Below are 21,330 nucleotides of genomic sequence, written 5' to 3' on the forward strand. Positions count from 1 at the left end.
AGAGCATGAACGGGGGAGGGGCAGAGAGAGAGGGAGACACAGAATCGGAAACAGGCTCCAGGCTCCGAGCCATCAGCCCAGAGCCCTACGCGGGGCTCGAACTCACGGAGTGCGAGATCGTGACCTGGCTGAAGTCGGACGCTTAACCGACTGCGCCACCCAGGCGCCCCAAGAGTTTTATTTCTTTTAATGCCAAGTTTGAGATGTCTTATATACTGGATATATAAATAACTTTTCTGGATGTATCAAAAATTAAATTAACAAGCATACATTATACCATCGACCTTCGCCTAGAAGTGAAAGCGATATCATGGTTCAAAGGAGTAGGACATAGTGACAAAGACTTTAGTAAAAATAATTTAGAGTTCTGTTATTTAAATATTTCACCATGGGGCGCCTGGGTGGCGCAGTCGGTTAAGCGTCCGACTTCAACCAGGTCATGATCTCGCGGTCCGTGAGTTCGAGCCCCGCGTCGGGCTCTGGGCGGATGGCTCAGAGCCTGGAGCCTGTTTCCTATTCTGTGTCTCCCTCTCTCTCTGCCCCTCCCCCGTTCATGCTCCGTCTCTCTGTCCCAAAAATAAATAAAAACGTTGAAAAAAATTAAAAAAAAATATTTCACCTTCAGTAGTTTTATCAATTTAGTCTGAGAAAATGGGTCCAGAAGAGGGGAACACAGTGTGGATGGTAATGGGTCAAAGTTGGTAATTTAAAGTATGGTAGTAATAAGTTACAACATGCCTTCTAAGGGGTGTCTGGTTCCTTCTGACCCCTTCCCCAGGGCTTGTTAACTCAGGTGGTGTGAACAATTCACTCTGCTCTTCTGTAATCACAAATCCTTTCCTGGCTGTAGGAGCAGAGGGTCAGACCATAGGGTCTCCTCACCCCAGGGGACCAGGCTCACCTTTGAGAGGCCTTCTCCACAAGCAGAGAAGGAAGGAAGGAAGGAAGGAAGGAAGGAAGGAAGGAAGGAAGGACGGAAGGAGGGAAGGAAGGAAAGAATCTCCAGGCAAGAACTCCAGCACCTCAATCCTGGGACAGAGAGAACTACTCCCCACTGGAGACATGTGAGAAAGGGGACCATCTGAAGAGCTTGGAATATTAGTGTGTACATTCATTTTTTCTTTTTTAATTGTGGTAAAATACACATATCACATAAAATTTATCATTTTAACCATTTTCAAGAGTACAATTCAGTGGCATTAACTACATTCACATCGTTGTGTGGCTGAGAGCACTATCAGTCATTTTTAAAGAGGACGTACCCTCCTAAGAATGCCGCATGTGTTCCTACAGGCTCACGGCAATTATGGGCAGTGATAAAACGGGTTAAAACACACTTTGGCCCAGAGGCCCCTCCTGTGGCATCTTCTTTGCCCAGACATCCAGCAGCCGGTCCATACTAACCCTCAGGTGTCCCAAAACCCACTAGACCATTTGAAAGGGCAATTTGTGGCTTCATACAATTCATTGTTTATTTACTCAAAAGACTATAACAGTTTCTTCCAGGCTGCTCTGTTCTATTGTGTAAAATACAAGTTTGGGACCTTTTAAAATGTGTGTTATTTACCTGATAGAACTCAATGGCTTCTCTGGAGCCATTCAGTTTTATTGTGGAAATTAGTACTAGGGGGGCTTTTTAAAAGCTGAATTTTAGACCTGACAGCCTGCATTTGCTCACATTGTTAACGCAGTCAATTGAGCTAACAGCCACCAAAGGGCAGTAGGGGACACTTACATGGCCTCCCCAGAAGAAGCAGTAAGGCCAAGGGGGCCCACTTTTGTGAATACGTATGGGTACCGTTGGGTCCTGTTAGAGAGGAGAGTGCTGGCTCAGGGACTTGGCATTTTTTTCTCCCTCCACACGGTTCCCCTGAACACAGCTTATCAGGGATCCATCCCCATGGTATCTAAGAATCACTGTTTGCTTTTGAAATAAAGATTACTTACTTTGAAATATTACATGAGACCAATTCTTTGGAGATATGCTGAAAAAATGTGTCAGGAAATGGCCCAGATAGCCTTTTCTACAGGAATCAAGTAGGAAGATGATGTGGAAGAGACTTGGCTGGAGCCTCTTTGAAGGCATGTGTGAGCCTCATCTAGGACCGATGGACCCACAAGTTGGCTTTTAGGGGAGAACAGGCTAGGTTAGGATAGATTACAAAATAGGGATGGTATAAGCCACAGTCAGGCATAGTTCTTGGGATTTCTTGGTACCTATTTTCCTACAATGTCAATGTAAGAACATGACCCACACTATTAGCTATTCGGGGTTTCATATATTAAGTCCATAATGTAATATTTTCCTCCCCTGGTTTTTAAGTATCTTGGTAGGACTTAAATCAGAGAATATCTCATGGTATCTTGATGAATGACTCTTCTCAGTGATGCAGTAATTACTACCATATGAATAGAATAATAGATATTTTTTCTATTTATCACCTCATTTAATCTGGACATAAACCTAACAAGGAGGGCATTACTATTATCTTGTTTATGCAACTGAGAAAGTTCAGACGCAGATGGGTAAACACTTAGCCCAAAGAAAATTCTAGTCCAAGTTCAAGGATTCAAAAATCCCATCCTTGCTTCATGATGAGGGGAGGTTAGGGAGAGCTGGGCCAGAGGTTTGGTATTTTTTCCCTTTTTATCATGAGAGCAGAGATAAGAGGCATAATTTGAATTCCTGGTCTTTATTGTTTGAAAGGCACTGAGTAAGTCTCACTGAGCAGTCATTCTGTATAAAGTACTACCTAGTATTTAAGATGGGGATCCTGTTCTCCAGGTGGTTGTTGAGACCAGACATAAATACATAAGGTGAGCAGAGGATGGAAGCAGGACTGTGTCCACAATTATATGAGGTGCTGATGGAATAGGTGTGTGAGAGCCAGGTAAGGGGGTTATTCAGGGTTTCCATAGAAGATGAAGCTTGAGCTCACATTTGAAGGAAGCACTGTGTAGCAAAAGGCGAGCCTCACCCCTCTGCATCAGTGGCTGTCTACAGTTGGCTTTCACACGCCTTTCCCTTTAGAAGCCTACACCCCCGCAGAATGAAGGGCCTGCAGCTCCCTGTTCACCCCCACAGGCTTGCTTGCTCAGATCAAAGCCATTCTTTCTACAAATCCCTTCTCCCTGCTCCCCTCCTCTGTGCTCTGAGAGTACTTCAGTGCTTTAACTGCACCCCTCCAGTAAAGTTATTTCTTTATAAATTGATGGGGGGCGAGGGTGATTACTGAAGCAGCTAAGAGCATCATCCACCAGAGTCAGACAGACCACTCTGGGGCTTTATGTCCATAAGACTTTGGGTAAGTTATGTGTCTCTGGTCACCCAGATTCACTAGGATTTTAGGGAGAGTATTTGGGAAATGAAATGAAATAAAACTTCATTGAAAATATCATCTCTTTAGGACCCTTATGTTGAATCCTTCCTTCCTAGCTGAGAGGCTTGTTGTGAGGAGTAAATGAAGTGATGCGTATGAAATGCTGAGTGCAGCACCTCCACATGACTGCTGTGCTAATAAGACCTATGGTCAGGTATGCACATGCTGACATTTAATATACATAGTAGTTACACATATGCCTAAGTTTCTTCTATCGCATTGTAAACTCCCGGAGAGTGGGATGCACAGGTAATAAATTTCGGTATCTTCCATATAGACCAGCACAATGCCTTACCCATTATAGGGGCTCAGTAGTGTAAATATCCTACAAAAGAATGCAGGAAAAAAAGGAGCCTGCATCATTGGTGGAGAGAATATGAGAGAGCATTGTAAGTTGTGGCAGCAGTATGAATCACAGAAATGAGGAGCGAGGAGGGGAGACAGGGAAGGGCCAGAGGTCATCTGGCCTAACCCCCTCTCCATGCAGGAAACCTCTCCATGGCATCATAGAGTTCTCCACTGGTTACTGAGTCCTAATTTAATTCCACTCTAATTGCACTGGATGATTTTAATCTTTTGAAGTGTTTTTCAAGTTTTAATTTTAACTTCAGTTAGTGAACAGTGTAATATTAGTTTCAGGTGTGCAATACAGTGATTCAACAAGTCCATACATCACCCTGTGCTCATCACAAGTGCCCTCCTTAATCCCTATCACCTGTTTCACCCATCCCTCCACCCCTCCCCCTTCTGGTAACCATCAATTTGTTCTCTCTAATTAAGAGTCTGTTTCTTGCTTTGTTTCCCTCTCTCTTTTTCCCTTTGCTTATTTTGTTTCTTAAACTTCACATATGAGTGAAATCATATGGTTTTTGTCCTTCTCTGATTGACGTATTTCACTTAGTATAATACTCTCTGGCTCCTTCCATGTTGTAGCAAATGACAAGATTTCATTCTTTTCTTTTTATGGCTGAATAATATTTCATTATATATAAGCCTCACATCTTTATCCATTCATCAGTTTCCCGGCTACTTTTGGACTGATTTTTATTTTATTTTATTTTATTTTATTTTATTTTATTTTATTTTATTTTATTTAAAAAAAAATTTTTTTTTTCCAACCTTTTTTTTTTTATTTATTTTTGGGACAGAGAGAAACAGAGCATGAACGGGGGAGCGGCAGAGAGAGAGGGAGACACAGAATCGGAAACAGGCTCCAGGCTCCGAGCCGTCAGCCCAGAGCCCGACGCGGGGCTCGAACTCACGGACCGCGAGATCGTGACCTGGCTGAAGTCGGACGCTTAACCGACTGCGCCACCCAGGCGCCCCTGGACTGATTTTTAAAAAACGATTCCATTTTTTCCCCTTCTTTACCTGTGTGGCAGTTAATAGTGTTTCTCAATTCTATAGCATCTTATAGGCACAGACATCTGCTCTAAGCCCTTAGTGGTGAGCCCCTGACCACCAACCTCTATCTCCTGGATGGTCTGCTGCAGTGGCACACAGCAAGTTTCAGAAAAGTATTTTCTGTTTTCTTTTTTCTTGTCTTTTTTAAAACTGACATCCAAATTAGTTAGCATATAGTGAATCAATGATTTCAGGAGTAGATTCCTTAATGCCCCTTACCCATTTAGAAAAGTATTTTCTATTTTCAGCCCAAAGTTGCCATCATTTAACCACAAAACATTGGTCCTAGTTTATTCATTTATTTGCTCATTGTTTTCTTTCATTTATCAAGTGACTTACTGTGTCTCCTAATTGCTAGGAATTATGCTAGGTGCTAGGGATAAAAAGATAATCAAGCCAGAAATGTTAGGATTATTATAACTATTAGCAGAAACAAAGTGTTAGTACAGACTGAGTAAACTAGTTGTTAGAATGTAAAACGTGGCACAAGCCACCAGTCTCTGACCCCTTCCAAGCTTGCTTTGTTGCTGTGTGATGGAGGACGAGAAAATCACACTCACTGGGAGTCATAGGACCTGGAGTTTAGTCCCAGCTCTGCTACTTGCTACTTTGTGACCCTGGATGAGTCCCATCACCTATCTCAGGCTCAGTTTTCTTACCTGTAAAATGGGTCCTTCCTATCTCACGGGGTTGTTGTGAGAGCCACAAAATGAGACAGTAAATGTGATAGTGCTTCTAAACTCTAAAGCTCTTTTAAAAAGTTTTTAATTTACATGGTACACCAAAGAGACTTCATTATAACTAAGGAGTCCTTTGCATTGGAGAGACTGCTGTGGGTCTCAAGGGCAGGGCTGATAGATACTGTCTAGCATGCCACATTAGCATCTTTAAAGTTGGAAATTTAAAGCTTTCTTAAAAAGTTCTGCATCGCCCCCTTTTTGGACCCTTTCAGAAGAGACCAACTGTTAGTAGTGCATGGCAACTTGACTCTCCTCTCAGGACATCAGGGACATTATGTAAAATGTTACCCAGAAAGTTGTGCTTCTGTGCTGGTGGCCATCCCCAACATGTTCCCTTTGCTTGGCTGAAGTTGGTCCACTTGGCAAGGTATCAGGAAGATGAAGCTGAATGCACCCTGCGCCCCCCCCCCCCCCCACAGTCTGATGCTCACCCGGTGCTCCTCACCTTGCGTTGGGGCCATTTCCAGTCCTGTCTTTGGATGAACACCAGCCCCATGTGGAAGTAAAACCCCTTCATTTTGGTCTAATTCTCATTTACTTAATTCCATTACATTCTCCCTAATGGGAAGTAGAGATTTTAGGGGTGTGATTCATGTGAATGAGCTGTATGAGGCCTTTCTTTTTGCATAGCCAGCAACCCCCTGGATGGTAAAGCCCTGAGCATAGGGGCATGGCCGCTTCTCCTCACCACTGCACCCCTGCCTGCCCCAGCTCTGCGCCTGGCTGAACACGCGGGATGCGCTCAATAAATGCTTGTGGCGTAAGTGAATCAATCAATGGCAGTTGTTTGGATTTCAATATAAATGGATCTTGGACCTGAGATATTGCCAGATGGGCAGACAGGTTACAGTCTGGTGATGCATCTCCACGGCTATAAAAATGTAGCCATTTCTGGAGTCGCACGCTGACATTTCAGAAGATGATTATATGCACAATTTAACCACACGGCCACTTGTGCCCTCCAAGTGCCATCGCTTCAACAACTGTTTTCATGTTGGCTTTCTTGCTGCTCATTCCTTTTTTTTTTTTTTTTTTTTTTTTTAGTCAAGCACAGTTTTTTTTTCCCAGCTTCTCTTATTTCCAGCTGAATGTGATTTATTCATATGAAATTATGCTCCATTTTTATAAAACCCAAGTTACTGCAAATGATGCTTGAGGTTTCACAGAAAATATTAATTCCTGATCTGCTGCTATAAAGCATCCCTGCTCGTTCTGCAGCAGCCCTGTCGCTCTGAGACAGATGGAAGCAGTCCAAGGGTATGATTAACTTCTTAGCCCTGGCAATTTCCTAGTGCTCCTCTTGCCCTAGATTTCAAGATTGACCTCCAGCTTCTCTGCAAATGCACAGTTGCTCAGCTTGATAAATCACACGAATCCCGTTTTTGATCACAGTTATCTACTATTTACTACTTATGAAGGGAAGTTAATCATATTCCAAGGCACTTCATATGCGGCACACATACCCTTCCTTCTCTGAACAGCACTTTGCATATTTTCCACATTACTGGCGATGTGGCAGCTTTCACAGTGCGGCGAGTCGACACCAAAGACACACCTTTATAAATGAGCCTCGTGCCCATTTATCCTGCTTCTCCTCTGCCTCTCTCTACCCTATCCAGTACAATAATCCATAAGGAGAAAAAAAACAGTTGGGAGGCACATCATAAGGAGTGAATAAGTAAGAAGGAGAGTGTCCCTTTATAGATTGAAGTTTTCTTGTAAGTGGCTTGTTTTACCTTGTTGAGGATTTTGCCACCTCTTCCTGCCTTGGTCTCTTGGTTTTTTCACGATTTGGGGAATCGGTAAGCCTCTGGTAGGCCAGATGACTTTCAAAGGCATAAAACGGATGCAAAGTTCCACAGTCAGCAGTAGGAAAGAACAAAAAGACGTGCCATTCTACCCTCACACAACCCTTCCTGTCACTGCAGGGTGGCACAAGTTAGCTGGGCTGAGGCCCAAATTTGCCTTGCCAGTGTGAGCCAGTCTTGATGCTCTGGCTATTTGGGATGAACTATAAATTAAACCCATTGTTCAAGCAAGACCAAACAAGGCCACCTCTCTGGAGGTGACCACAGAAGATTTTTAAATTTAGAGAATGGAAATACTATAGTTTTAATTTATTGAGGTTGTGTACTGATTACTTAGGACTCACTGAACTTGAAAGCACAGCCTTAAGTGTCAGATATTGGATTTCTGCTAGAATGCCTATTTAAACCAGGAAACTGGAGAAATGAAAAGATAGACAAGATTGGCCTTCAGAAGACATCTGGATACTGTCATCTCAGACACCCCACAGGGACAAAGTTTCTGCTTGCCATTAGAAGGAAGGAAAGGGAAATGCCAACCCTTTCCCTTATAACTAGTCTCATCAGGTCAGGTCTCAAAAGGCCTGGATGCAGGTTTTCTCCTGGGGAAGCAGAGAACAGCCGTTGGCTTCCTTCATTATACACTCACATCCTCCAATGACCCCACGTCAAGTAAACCCCTAGGTCATCATCAAGTGTATATCTTGAAACAAAATGGCTCTACTCCTGGATCAGACGTCCTGTGTTCGCCAGGTACTCAAGGTGGTTGTAAGGCTAAATGGAAGAGAAAGGGGCCACAATATGAACTAACTATCGGGACATGAGACAAGAAGTCTGTGGTGGCACAGCCCAAGCCAACATGGGCTTTTTTATCCAACTGCAGAATTACAGAACACAGGAAGCACCTTGTGGGGTCTCACAAGTGTTGTCATTTTCTAGGACAAAAATGAAAGTGCTTGTTCATCGTTATGGAGTTTTATTTATTTATTTTTTAAAGTTTATTTATTTATTTTGAGAGAGAGAGAACAGGGGAGGGGCAGAGACAGAGGGAGAGAGAATCCCAAGCAGCTGCTGTGCTATTAGTGCAGAGCCTAACATGGGGCTTGATATTATCATCCTGAGATCATGACCTGAACCAAAATCAAGAGTTGGATGCTTGGGGCACCTGGGTGACTCAGTCAGTTCAGTGTCCAACTTTGGATCAGGTCATGATCTTGTGTTCCTGGGTTCAAGCCCTGCGTTGGGCTCTGTGCTGATACCTCAGAGCCTGGAGCCTGCTTCTGATTCTTTCTCTCTCTCTCTCTCTCTCTGCCCCTCCTATGCTCATGCTCTGTCTCTCAAAAAATAAAACAAAACATTAAAAAAAAAAGAGTCAGATGCTTAACTGAGCCACCCAGGTACCCCATCGCTATGGAATTTTATATCAAGAAGTGACAACAGGCTGGAAAAAAATTGTTTAGTAAAACAGATGAGTTTTTGTAAATAGATTAATACCAGGCTCTAAGTAGTCAGGGATATTGGGGTTAGATCTCCATCTTGGGAAGGTCATGACTTGGGGGGAATCTTTACTCAATTCTATTCCTACCCTGAGGTGGATCCTCTGACAAACAGAATATTAGGCAAGACACGCAGGAGTATGTCCCAGAATCATATTCATTATTTTCTAGAAAATACTGGTTTATTCAACAGAATAAGTAATGTGCTAGAAAATGACATATTACCTGGTAAGTTAACATTCCCTAATTTAAGAAAATAGAAAATATAAATCCAATTAACTCAGTAGGTATTTTAAGTTCTTATTTTAAAAAGGATTTAAAATTGTATCTCTAAATGATTACGCATACCTTTCACATCTATTACTCGTGTGGCCCCAAATTAGTGGAAAACATAGAATAGAGAAAGCACAGAGAAGGTAGCTTTACACGACTGCATTGTTAGAATGGCAAAGTCAACTCATTACTTTAAAATGAGCCGAATTCCCCCAAGTTTGAACAGAAAAAAACGTTAGATTTAAGGGGGTAATGCTCTATTATATTTAAAGATGGAAAATTCAAAAGAAGAGAAATTATAATGGGAACCTGTTTCTGTTTCCAGGGAATGGGCTTTTTTTTTTTTTTTTCCTCACACTATTCTGATCTTACCGGTTACAGAATCAACAGAGGCTAAGATGCTAACTTACCGGTTGACTAACTATTGGGTTTGATGAGGGGTTTTAGAATATCAGAAGAAAGTCAAGGGGGAATAGTGTTGCTATCATTAAAATCCATGTACATTTTCTATCCAAGACAGAGTCACGTATCTTTTGGGAAGCAGTCTTAGAATGTATCAATTCTAGTTTCTGATGACTTGTCTTTGTATTTGCAGCCATGTCTTCAAAGGAATTCAATTATATTCCTAAAATAGGTTTTGATTCATTCTACCAAAGTTCATAGTGATGTTTTGTGCCTATATATGTAGCTTTATTGAAATACAGTTTATATACCATAATGTGCATGCATTTAAAAAAACACAGTTTGATGGTTTTCAGTATAGTTACAGGGTTGTGAAACCATCACCATAATCTAATTTTATAACATTGTCAGTACACCCCCCAAAAAATCTAACCATGGCAATAACATTATCTTGTAATCTGAGGGCTTTTGCTTGCTTATCAGTGCATTTTGTTGAAGGAAGCTCTTACTTAATAAGTCAAAGGGGAAAAAAAGAAGTATGTAGAGGAAAGGAATTAATGTGTCAGATTTTAAATGTTTTGATCCAGAGTCTCGTACCAATAGACTACGAAGCAGTACAGTTTATCAGCTTTTGTGAAAATCCCAAGAGCAATTGTAGACAATCCTGTGGCAGCCACTCTTACAGCACACAGGCTTGTGTGGTTGTCATGGGGAAGGCTTTTCAAATGAAATAAAAATACTCACGCTCAGCCTGCCACCATAGAGGAAATGCTTTTCACCCATGTGCACAGATAATTTGCCTCAGTGACAGGTTTTACCTTGGAGAAGCAGTGAACTGAGCTAGTTGACACAGTCAATTATTATTCATTCCACACACACACACAAAGAAAAAAAAAAGAAAAAGAAAAAGAAAGAAAGAAAAAAAAGAACTGAGAAGGAAGGGGAAGGTGGTGACTGTTAGCTAGCTAATGCTAAGGTGCCCACCAGCCAGCCAGGGTAACATCTCCTGCAGCTGGCTCTAACACTGTTAAGAGCCTGACTTGTGGAGAGAAACTGGGGCTTCATCTTCGCCTCCTGACAGTTCTTTAAGAGACACACACACACACACACACACCGCAACCTCAGTAAATGAAAGCTTAAAAACCAATCAAAACAAAAAGGGCATGGTCCATCCCTGAAAGTAACTTTATATATCCCTGTTCAGCTATCTGTATAAAGCCTTTCTGGCAGAGCACGATGTGAAATACAGCTTAAGTGTGTTTACTGATTAGATTTATGTATCTCACGCAATAACACAAGTCCAAAAACACAAGCCAAAGTGAGGAGGGAAAAGTCAGGCTCTCAGGACCATGAACTGGGTTATGTGCACAAAATATTTCATGAGAGGATTTCATCAAAAGACAGACAGCTCTTGTGAAATGATATGGAAAAAGTCTGAAGAAAACATCTCAAAACGAATGAAGTACTTATTGCTGAAAATGAGCTTAGATTGCAACCAATTCCAAAGTTCAGAATTTACTGCACCATTCAGGTCTTTCCCTCTAAGTTTCTTGTCTCCTGTTTCATTGCACAACAAGGGATTCTTCATACTTTCTATGAAATACAACAAGGCGATTTTTGCAGTAATAAACTCCACACATGCATGACAAATCCAAGCATGCAAAATGTTTAACATCCCAGTTCACAGACACTTTAGGGACAAAATCCGATTATGAATTATATGCCACAATAAATAGGGCTCAATGTTTCATAAAGCAATTTATAGTTCATAAAAATGACAAAATGTACCTGTCAGACAGAGCGTGGAGAGCAGTTCTCTGGGCTGCCTGCTGGAAGGAAGGGCAGAGATGTTTATTTAATATTCTGACTTTAAATTATGTACTCAATCAACACTTTTAAAAAACCTGTGTCACACACGTTTTTGCCATGTGGCCAACTATTAAACTACTAGCAACATAGTAGAGACCCATCATGTTATGAAATGGACGCTACTCAGTTAACTGAAACCCACAGCGCACACCTGCCACCAGAGGGCGCGAACGGGGAGGCACGGAGTTCTAGGTGAGGTTAGACTAGTCTCTAGAGACCCGGAGAGGCTCAGACCTATTTCATTTTTACACTCTGAAATCACCTTTACCATTGCTTTATTCTACTTTCCTGTAAGAAAAAAATGTTTTGTTTCCTGTAGCTTCTTCCTCAATGAAAGTGTAGTTAAAATAATTTTTTAATTTATTTTTGAGAGAGAGAGAGAGAGAAAGAGAGAGAGCGAGAGAGAGCACACTCGCGCACATGAGTGGGAGAGGTGCAGAGAGAAAGAAGGACAGGATCCAAGGCGGGCTCTGCACTGACAGCAGACAGCCCAACGTGGGGCTCAAACCCACGAACTGTGAGATCAACACCTGAGCTGAGTTTGGAACACTTAACCAACTGTGCCACCCAGGTGCCCCGAAAGTATAATTTTTTACTCAGTTTTTAGATTTATTGAAAAAGTCAGTACAATTGGAAATTGGAACACTGGTTGGAAGAGTCAGAGTATTAGGAGATTACTGATTTGTTTTAGGCATAGTAATGATATTGTGGTGATTTTTAAAAGTGTCTTTTAGAGATCCATTTTGAAATATGGATACAATTATATATTGTTGGGATTTGTTTTAAAACAGTACAGTTGGAAGGAAGGGAGAATGGATGGGCATTTATAAATGAGACATGATGGCCTTGGGTTGGTAACTGTGGAAGCTAGGTGATGAGCACACTGGGGGATTAGTATATTATTCTGTACATCTTTGTATGTTTTTGAAACTTTCCATAATACAAAAACTAAGAGAAAAAGGCTGCCATTTCTCCATCAGATTCTCTCATGTTTGTAATCACTTTCTTTTCATCTGGCTATTCTAAATTTTTGTACATTGGCTTTCTATCACTTAATACTCTGAGGCTTCAGAAGGCCAAGTTCATACTCTGTTCTCTGTCTCAGAAGTTATAATTGGGAGGGGATCAAAGCATGGCCTCTTAGACCAAGGCTCACTCAGGGTGTACTAGAAAATAAAGAGTACATACAGTTCATTTTCACCATGTATGCTACATATGTCAAGTTTATTAATTACCAGGGACACCAAAACGTTTCCCATGTTATTCCTCTTTCCATTTAGACAACAGACTAAATAGAATCTTCAGACTAGAAAAAAAATCTGACACATTTGTATCATCATCCCTATTACAGAAATGAAATACACCCTTGGTAGTAGCTGCATGTCCCTGGATCAGTCAGTCCAACACTTACTGAATTCCTACTGTGTAGAAACTATTATACTGGCCTCCAGGAGGGACAAAAACAAAAGCAGAATAAGTAGTCATCGTCTTAGGGAAGCTCAATCCCTAGGTAGGAAGTCACTCGGGGGTCCAGGGATGACTTGAGGACACTTAGGAAATAAAATGCAAATGAAAAGGTTAAGGTAGGACAGCATCAGGAAGGTGCCCATCTGAGGGACAGCTAATGGCTGGTGGATCAGCAGCTCCTCAAACAGTGCCTGGAGCTGTTAGCAAGTGCTCAGTAAATATCTGCTGAGTAGATGTTAAATGAATGACTCAATCAGGGAATCCTTTTCACTGATATTTAAGCAGAACTTTATTTATTTATTAAAAAAATTGTTTTACATTTATTTATTTTTGACAGACAGAGCACTAGTGGGGGAGGGGCAGAGAGAGAGAGACAGAGAGAGAGACAGAGAGAGAGAGAGAGAATGAATACAAAGCAGGCTCTAGGCTCTGAGTTGTCAGCACAGAGCCTGATGCGGGGCTTGAACTCACAAACTGTGAGATCATGACCTGAGCCGAAGTCAGACGCTCAACCGACTGAACCACCCAGGTGCTCCAAACTTTATTTTTTTTAGTTTATTTATTTTGAGAGAGAGAGAGAGAGAAAGAGAAAGAGGGAGAGAGAGAGAGAGCAAGAGAGAGCAAGCAGGGGAGGGACAGAGAAAGAGGGAGATAGAGAATCCAAGCGGGCTCGCTCTGTCAGCATGGAAGTCTGAAGTGGGGCTCGATCCCATGAACTGTGAGATCACGGCTGAGCCAAAATCAAGAGTCAGATGCTTAACTGACTGAGCCACCCAGGTGCCCTTGAGCAGAACTTTAAAGACAAGGAGGGATGTGGGCAGGGAGAAGATGTGTTGGTCATACTGGAGTAGGAGGTAGAGCAAAGGCCTATCCAAGCCTCTAGCAGTGGTTCTCAACCAGGACACCCCTTATTCCCAACCCCAGAAGTGTCTGGAATTGAGCAGGGGAGTTTCTTTGTATTATATTCATGAGGGGGATTACTACAGGCATTTAGTGCCTGGGGTCGGGGATGCTAAAACCTTTTAAAGATCAGGAAGTTCACTTATACGGTGAGGAAATGTCCCCTTAAAATGACAAGGGTATCTCTACAGAGAAACACTGTAGCAAAGTAGGAATGAAAGTCAGATTTGAAATAAGTGACACAGGGAACATTAGCCTCTGGGCCTGGCAAAAGGAACTGAAAATAAATGAGTAAGAGGAACTTAGATAATTCCCACAAATGACATAACCACATTGATTTAAGAAAAAAAAAAAAAAACTTAAGGTCTGTGAAACTGGGAATTGAAAGTCTTACATTCTGGGAGAGGTTTTGCTATTCATTTATATGGCAACCTTGAGTCTGGCCCTCAACCTATGTCTGTTTCCAAACTGCCCTCTCCTTCTCTGAAGGGAATGATGAGGGAGCCAGTCAGTCACTGTCCAGGCTACTGAGGACAGTCTAAGGGGTTATTGCCTCCCCCTTCTCCCCTGGATTCCAGCAAATTAGGGCCCAAATGTCCTGGCATTCCAGTGTCACATAATCAGTCAAGAGAGAAAAGAAGAATATCTGCACAGCTTGTCTTGGCGAGGACAACTGAGGGAGTAGAAAGAGGCATGGGGAAAGAGGTGAGAAGCCTGAGGAAGACTTGGAGCCCAGAAGCCCCCTCTGATACCTCAGAGGACAGGTATTTCCTTCTCTCATGCTCCTTTCTTGGTGCTCTCCCAGAGGGCCAGCCCAGGAGCATGCCCACAAAAAGCACCCAGCAGGTGATGGGCAGCCATCACTGTTCCCACGTTTGTCTCCTAAAGGGTTCTCTTATCACTCATCAAGATGGCTTTCACCTTTGGCAGCTGTACTTGAAAAGAACTTAACTCTCGACTCTTGACTCTGGCTAAATACACAAAAAGAATTTGGAACTCCCCAAAGGAAAGATGGCATGCATTATTAGTACAGTCTCTTAACATCATCTCAGCAGGAGGCACTGGAGACTGACTCTTCCTGGAATAACAAAAACCATAAGGGATGTGACCAAAAGTTCAACAGAAATCTCTAACATGGCATCTGAAGTTTCCCCTAGCCATGGCAGTCAATGTTTAAAAAAGTGTATTGATTCTTTTTTCTCCTGCCTCCAAATACTTCCTACTGACTTTTGTGGTAGGGAAATACAGTGCTTTTTGATGTGAAGCCTATAAGAAAGTTATTTAGAGAGCAAAAGCAAAAGCAACACAAAAACTGAGAAACTCAGCTGTTCAACCATCACTGGAGTGATGCATCCCAGGTGGTTGGCACCTATTGAGAGCAAGTCCATAGGACTGATGTTGACTGAGATCTCTAACAGAAGCTGAATTGGCGGCTTGGAGCAGGGGTTTCTTTCCTTTACCAGATGGATGTGATGGTGGAGCCAAAAGGTTTAGACATATGTCACAGACATATGAAGGCTTAGACATCAGTCATCCCAAGTCACTAAGCAGTGTCTTTCTGTGACCGTCACTCTCCAATCTGTCCACACAATGCATGTTACCACCCACTTAACACTGCGGTATTTAGCATCATTGATTGCCTGCCCCATTATTTTCAATGCCTGGTTTTGATTATGCTATTTAATTTGCAGTTTATTCTACATCATTAAAAACTTTACAGAGGATGACTCATCATCCATCAAGAAAAGAGATGAGAGTATTTTAAACATTTTAAATAATTCCTTGAGAAAATCATAGCTTTATGGCATTAGATTGAAATTGTATGTCATATACCAAGGCAAAGACCACAAGAAATTTTTTTTTACTGCCTCCTCTCTTAAAAGTAGTTTGGCTTTTGCATACTGTTTTACTTCACTCTTGGAAAATAATAAAATAAATAAACATTGCAATTAAAGAGCAGAGAAAAAAAATTACTTAGGTGACTCATGATTGAAGCCTGAAAAACTACTCATAGTAAACTAGATGAATTGCCCAATTTCCTTCTTTCTTTTTTTTAAAAAAAAATTTTTTTTTCAACGTTTATTTATTTTTGGGACAGAGAGAGACAGAGCGTGAACGGGGGAGGGGCAGAGAGAGAGGGAGACACAGAATCGGAAACAGGCTCCAGGCTCTGAGCCATCAGCCCAGAGCCCGACAATTTCCTTCTTTCAAGAGTTGTACATTACAGCGACCATATATTTCTCTTCCTAAATCATCATCTCCTCTCGTAACTTTCCTCTTATTTTGTTCTCAGCAAAATAGGTTGAGAGGGTTCAGAGAATACTTCATTGATCTTTCCTGAGTTCATTACTCATTCACAAATGACTCTGAAGCATAAGTCTATGAGACAAAACAAGCTTTCCACCAGAAATAATAATTTTCCAGGTTCTCCTCAAAAGATGACATCTTTTCTCTGTCTTTATTACAGCAAGTTCAGTGTTTTGGAACATAATCAGTAGACATTCAGGTTTCAATGTATGCTAAATGAATTACCAGTCAAAATCTGTTATTGAGGGAACTCAAAAGAGGAAATTAAGTGCCCTTCTTATAATTGGGTTGTGCATAGAACAAGTTTATGGATATTGAAGCAGGGAGGAGAATGAAAGGAACAGGCTGAAATTCAGCAGGGTCTCAGGATGATCCAATTTCTTTTTTACTTGATAGAAGCAGAACTAACACGTGGACAGCTCTGTAATTTGGTCTGAAGTACCTATGATGTACAGTTACTGGGCTCGGCTTAGGTGACAGGCAAAACAGACAAAACCCTCACCATATTGTAGTTAGGGTCTAGCGTGAGTCAGACATGAAAAATTAAACACACTTAAACATGCTAGATTACAAGGGCTATGACTGAAATGGACAGGTGCTATGAAACAGAATATGAAGATCTCATTTGGAATGAATGGTCAGGGAGGGCCTGCTAACCAAGTAAAGCACAAAAAATCTGATGCTTGCCGGATAAAGAAGTTACTGAGCCAGAGACATGGGAGTGGGTGGGGAAGGAAGGGCTCCTGGCAGGGAGGACAGTTTGGGAGCAAAGGCTTGAGGCTGGCCTAGTGCCTTGCTCAGTTGCAGAACTATATGAAGGACACCATGGGGGAGCTCAGTGAGAAGTGGGGACAGGGGCAAATCCCAAGGGCTTTGGAGGTCAAATTAAGGATTTTGGATATTATCCATAGGGCAATAGGAGGTCATTGAAGGATTTACATTATTGGAAGATGGGTGAAGGATATATGGGATCTGCTTGTACATTCTTTGCATCTTCTGGTGAATCTATAATTGAAAAAAAAAAAAAAGCAGGGAGTGAGGCAATAAAACTGACATTTTTCAGATATCACTCTGGCTTCTGTGCGGTGAATGGATTTGAGCAGGAAGGGACAATGTTTGAGGTTGTTGCAACAACGGAGGCAGGAGAAGGGCAGGGTAGCACTGGAGATGGAGAGAGAGAGAGTTTGTGTTATGTTCTGGAGGCGGAGCTGAGGGAACTTGTGATGGGTGGGATGTGGCAGACTTGGTGGGGGGGGGGTGGGGAGGACATCAGGAAAGAGTCCCAGGCTTCTGCCTTGAGCACCTGGTAAGCATGAGGAGCCACTGATCAGGATGGGCACCACTGGTGCAGGTATACGGGCAAAGGTAGATTTTAATTTCGGGTGTGTGAAATTCAAGGTGCTTCTGGGATGTTCCAGTGGAGAGGCTGAGTAGATAGCTGGATACATGAGATTGAAGCTGTTTAAATGTCAACAAAGTATAAAATATCAATAGCTTTTTGGCAAATAAGTCAAAAGGAGATATGTGACTGAATTTTTTTGGTCTACAATTTGCTCTCCTTCTAAGAGAAGTAGGTTGAGGATTCAACTGGTTAGAATACACCTTTATTTCCCCATCCACATGTGAGTGACCTCCATCTTTTCTATGAACAGTGTCAGGTTTATTATACTGCCAATAAAGCAGGTACCTGTGCAGCAGTGATTTTAATCACTGTGCTTCACCTGTGTTAGGATGTTGTATCCACATTCAGCTACTTGAAAAAATACCATAGCAGATAATCTTAGTTCATCTGTGTTTTGCTGTTACTGATGCATGCTGTGAACTTTAGACTGGATTCATGTATCTTTATGGGAATTCTGTCTAGTAAGGCCTTACTTTTTTCTTGCCATTTTTCTTCAAGTTGAGACTTGTATTTATGAATTTGTTTCACTGCTTAATTTCCTTCTACATCTCTTAACACATTTTATGTTTCATTAACTTAACTTTTACACTGTTGACTTTCCATTTGAGTCCTAGTTGATGAGTCTCTTAACTTTTTATGTTGTGAGCTTCTTTGTTGCTTTCAACCCATTTGGTAATATATGCAAGACAAAGGAAAGTCTTACTCTCTTCAGTTTTCCCTCTGTAATAATGAGCATTGTGTATTTTCAGAAATGCTGTCTAGGAAGCGTTTTGTTCAGTAGACTTTGACTCAGGCAGAGTCAGGGATGACAATGTAATTTATGATCCAAATAAGAACATTTTGGAGAATGACAGGGGATGCTCTGCAGATAGGAGCAGGGGAAACAGGAGAGAACCCTGCTCTTCTGGGCACACTGGGCTGTGTGGCTGCTCTAATAAACATGAGTCTGCACAAATATAAATGAGATCAGGATTAGAAGACAGAATTTCAGGGGCTGAGGAACTTGTCAATAAAGAAAACAGACAGCAGAATGGGGTCAGTAGCAGACAAATCACTTGGATTCTTGTTCCTTTAAATCAAGCCAATGCTTCTGTCATTTTCCCATTCTCTTTCCAGCTGCTCCTCTATTTAGATTCTGCCTTTAATCTGAGGTCTAGCTCAACCTTTTTATAAGTGCTCCTTGACCACTCATGCTTTTGTTGACCTTCCTCTCTCTGAACTCCTAGCCCAGAACATGGATTAGCACTGGGTTCTTTTCTTTCTGGGGGAGTTTGCCATTTGTTTTGTGAGAATTCTCATCTTGGCTCCTCCAGCTTCTTGAGGATCACTGAAGGTGGAGACCCTAGTCCATTCCTCCTCCATCTGAAAGGGCTTCCCGGCAACTGACAACACTTGCTGTGGGATTCACAGGCAGGGGGTGAGTAGGTAACTTTTGGAGATGACATATTGCCACTATTTGCCACAGCGCTAATCTAAGAGACTTGTTGAAATACATTTGTTTCTTAGCTTTATATTCTTTCTCTATTTCACTTTCTTTAAAAATTAGGGTATACTTTCCTCTTGGAAGAAAGGCTTGACTAGTTTTTTCCCTCCACACGGGATTGCTTAGATTTATTTATGTCTACTGGAAATTCCATAAAGACAACAACAAACATTTATTGAGCATCTACTCTATCCCATGGAAAAGGCTGATTAGGGTTGACGATATCAGTGAAGTTGGGCTGTATAACGTTATCTCATAATTTGGATCCTGTTACCAACTGACTGATTTGGGGGACTTGTCTGAGGTCAGATTGTCAGTGACAGTCCTGATTTGGCTATTTGAATCTTCTGAGAGGGATTAAGAGAGACATGCTTGTTTTCACTGAGCATTTCCTGGACATAATGCTGGAGATAAACTCACTGGAGATAAACTGAACAATTTGTGACATCCACTTGCAGCCCCTTTTGCCTCTCTGTCCTGGGGGCTTTTGCCTTCACAAATGAAAACTCTGGGGCAGCCGCTAGGAGTTGGGAGAGAGAAGGGAAAGGTGTGGGGACAATGTGAGCACATGCCATGGGTGCTGTCCCCCATTCACAGTGACTGACATCAGACTCCTCCCAGAGGGGTTGTGGCTCCACTGAGGGCCTGGAAGATACAAGGCACCCTAGACAGTGTGCCATATTGACTGCTACAAGGGCAACATTATGGGTCAGTGGCTTCCTGGAGGAGATCTGTGGGACAGGTGTGGTGTGGGAGTGGTAAGAGGTCAGTGTGAAGTGCAAGGATAATGGTAGGAAGACCCATGGCCATGCATGAGGCTAGTAGCATTCACCACAATGTTGGGGGTAAGGTGGCGGCTGCAGAACTGATACCCAGCCCCAAGTGAGGTCATAGGAACAACCTGCGCTTCAGCTGATGTGGCACTGCTGTCCCATGGCAAGTACTTGCATCCACCGGGGGCAGCTGGACACTTACCCCATAAAGGGCCAGACTTAGGGAGGCTAGACACTAGCTCCTTGAGGACAGGAAGTAAGCCCCAGTTACATTATTGAACAACCATGGTACAATGTCTAACCAACAGCACAGGGCACACAAATGCTTGGCAAATATAATGTCACCAGATGACCAAGCATACTGGTACCTCTCCTGAATGCCTAAGGGATGAGGGATTAGTCTTCATCTCTTTCATTCAGTTCCATCTCATTCCAGAAGCATTTGTGCAGAGAATGAGGACTCAAAATTGGCAACTGAGCTTTAGTCTTTAACACAGATTCTGACATTTATTCAAGATTCTGTTAGTATAATTGTAAACTCAGTGTTCCTTTTTGTTTGTTTTTGTTTTAAAGGAATGAACAAGGCAGTATTTTGCTTTTAAACAGCCACCATCCTTCAATTGTCAATTACCCTCTTCAATAAAAGGATCTGACAAATCTTTGCTGTGCTATTATTTTGTTAGAAACAAAACACTTTCCTTATAAGAAATTAATCTTTTTCCTTGTGGTGTTTTTCAGTAAAAGTTTCTATCAAGGTACTAAATAAGGGACCATTTGTGACCCCTGCTGGAGACGTGGTAAGTTATCAGTCTCTACCCTTCTGTTTCAAACATAAGTATTTTCTCCTCCTAAAGAATCTTTCTCCTCTAAAGAATCACAAATTTAATTAATCCCATTAACTGGGGCTTGGTTCTCTTGTTACCTGTGTTCTCACAATGTTTCAGTTGCCTTGGGAGAGAGGTGATAGACTCATGCAAATAACATGTAATATCTAGCCCTAAACCTTCAGATTTCACATATCATCTTCATTGTATGCATGCCATACATACATCAGGATGTATGTTTAAATTCCAGGCATCTAATTTTTATTATAATTTTCAACTGTTTTAAGTGGTATGTGTGCAGTGGAGAAAAAATTACATGTATGTAACAAGCAAAACAACAAACAACAATAATAAAAACAAAATAAAAAACAACCTCCATTTCTCCACTGGGATGATAGTTACCATTAGCAATTCAATGTGAATCTATCCCTATTTTACATGTAACCCAAATACATCAGGGCCAGTCTTGGGGCCAGTCGAAGAATGGTGTTTCACTGGAAAGAAACACGAATATTCCATGACAGCCTTGAAAAGTAAGGTAAATATCAAAGTCTCTTGACAAGAGAGGGCTGGGGAGCTAGACTGTAACACACTCTAAACCCCATTCCACTTTATCAGTCATCTTTTCTAGGTCCCACACGGTGTGGCCGTGACCCTGTCTCTCTTCTCCTCTCTCTGCCTCCTTCCTGCCTCCTCACACTCTCTTCTAAAAATCCAGACCTTCTCCTCTCTTCTTCCTCCTATCTGCTGGCTCTATTCTTCTATAACTGCCTTTTCTGATATAAACCAATTTTTCTGGCCTCTT

At 41.8% G+C, this 21,330-nt stretch overlaps 1 protein-coding gene across 1 annotated transcript in view; it reads right to left on the minus strand.

The window, feature by feature from the left end:
* AFF3 (ALF transcription elongation factor 3) overlaps positions 1 to 21,330 on the minus strand; it is a 451,465-nt gene that overhangs the window by 89,820 nt on the left and 340,315 nt on the right. The window contains exon 11 of the mRNA XM_040453633.1: positions 11,289 to 11,329. Coding sequence (XP_040309567.1) covers positions 11,289 to 11,329 — 41 coding nt within the window. The remainder of the gene's footprint in view (positions 1 to 11,288; positions 11,330 to 21,330) is intronic.

This window comes from Herpailurus yagouaroundi, unplaced genomic scaffold (genome assembly GCF_014898765.1).
Source record: "Herpailurus yagouaroundi ecotype Mexico unplaced genomic scaffold, PumYag 210, whole genome shotgun sequence".
Taxonomy (NCBI): domain Eukaryota; kingdom Metazoa; phylum Chordata; class Mammalia; order Carnivora; family Felidae; genus Herpailurus; species Herpailurus yagouaroundi.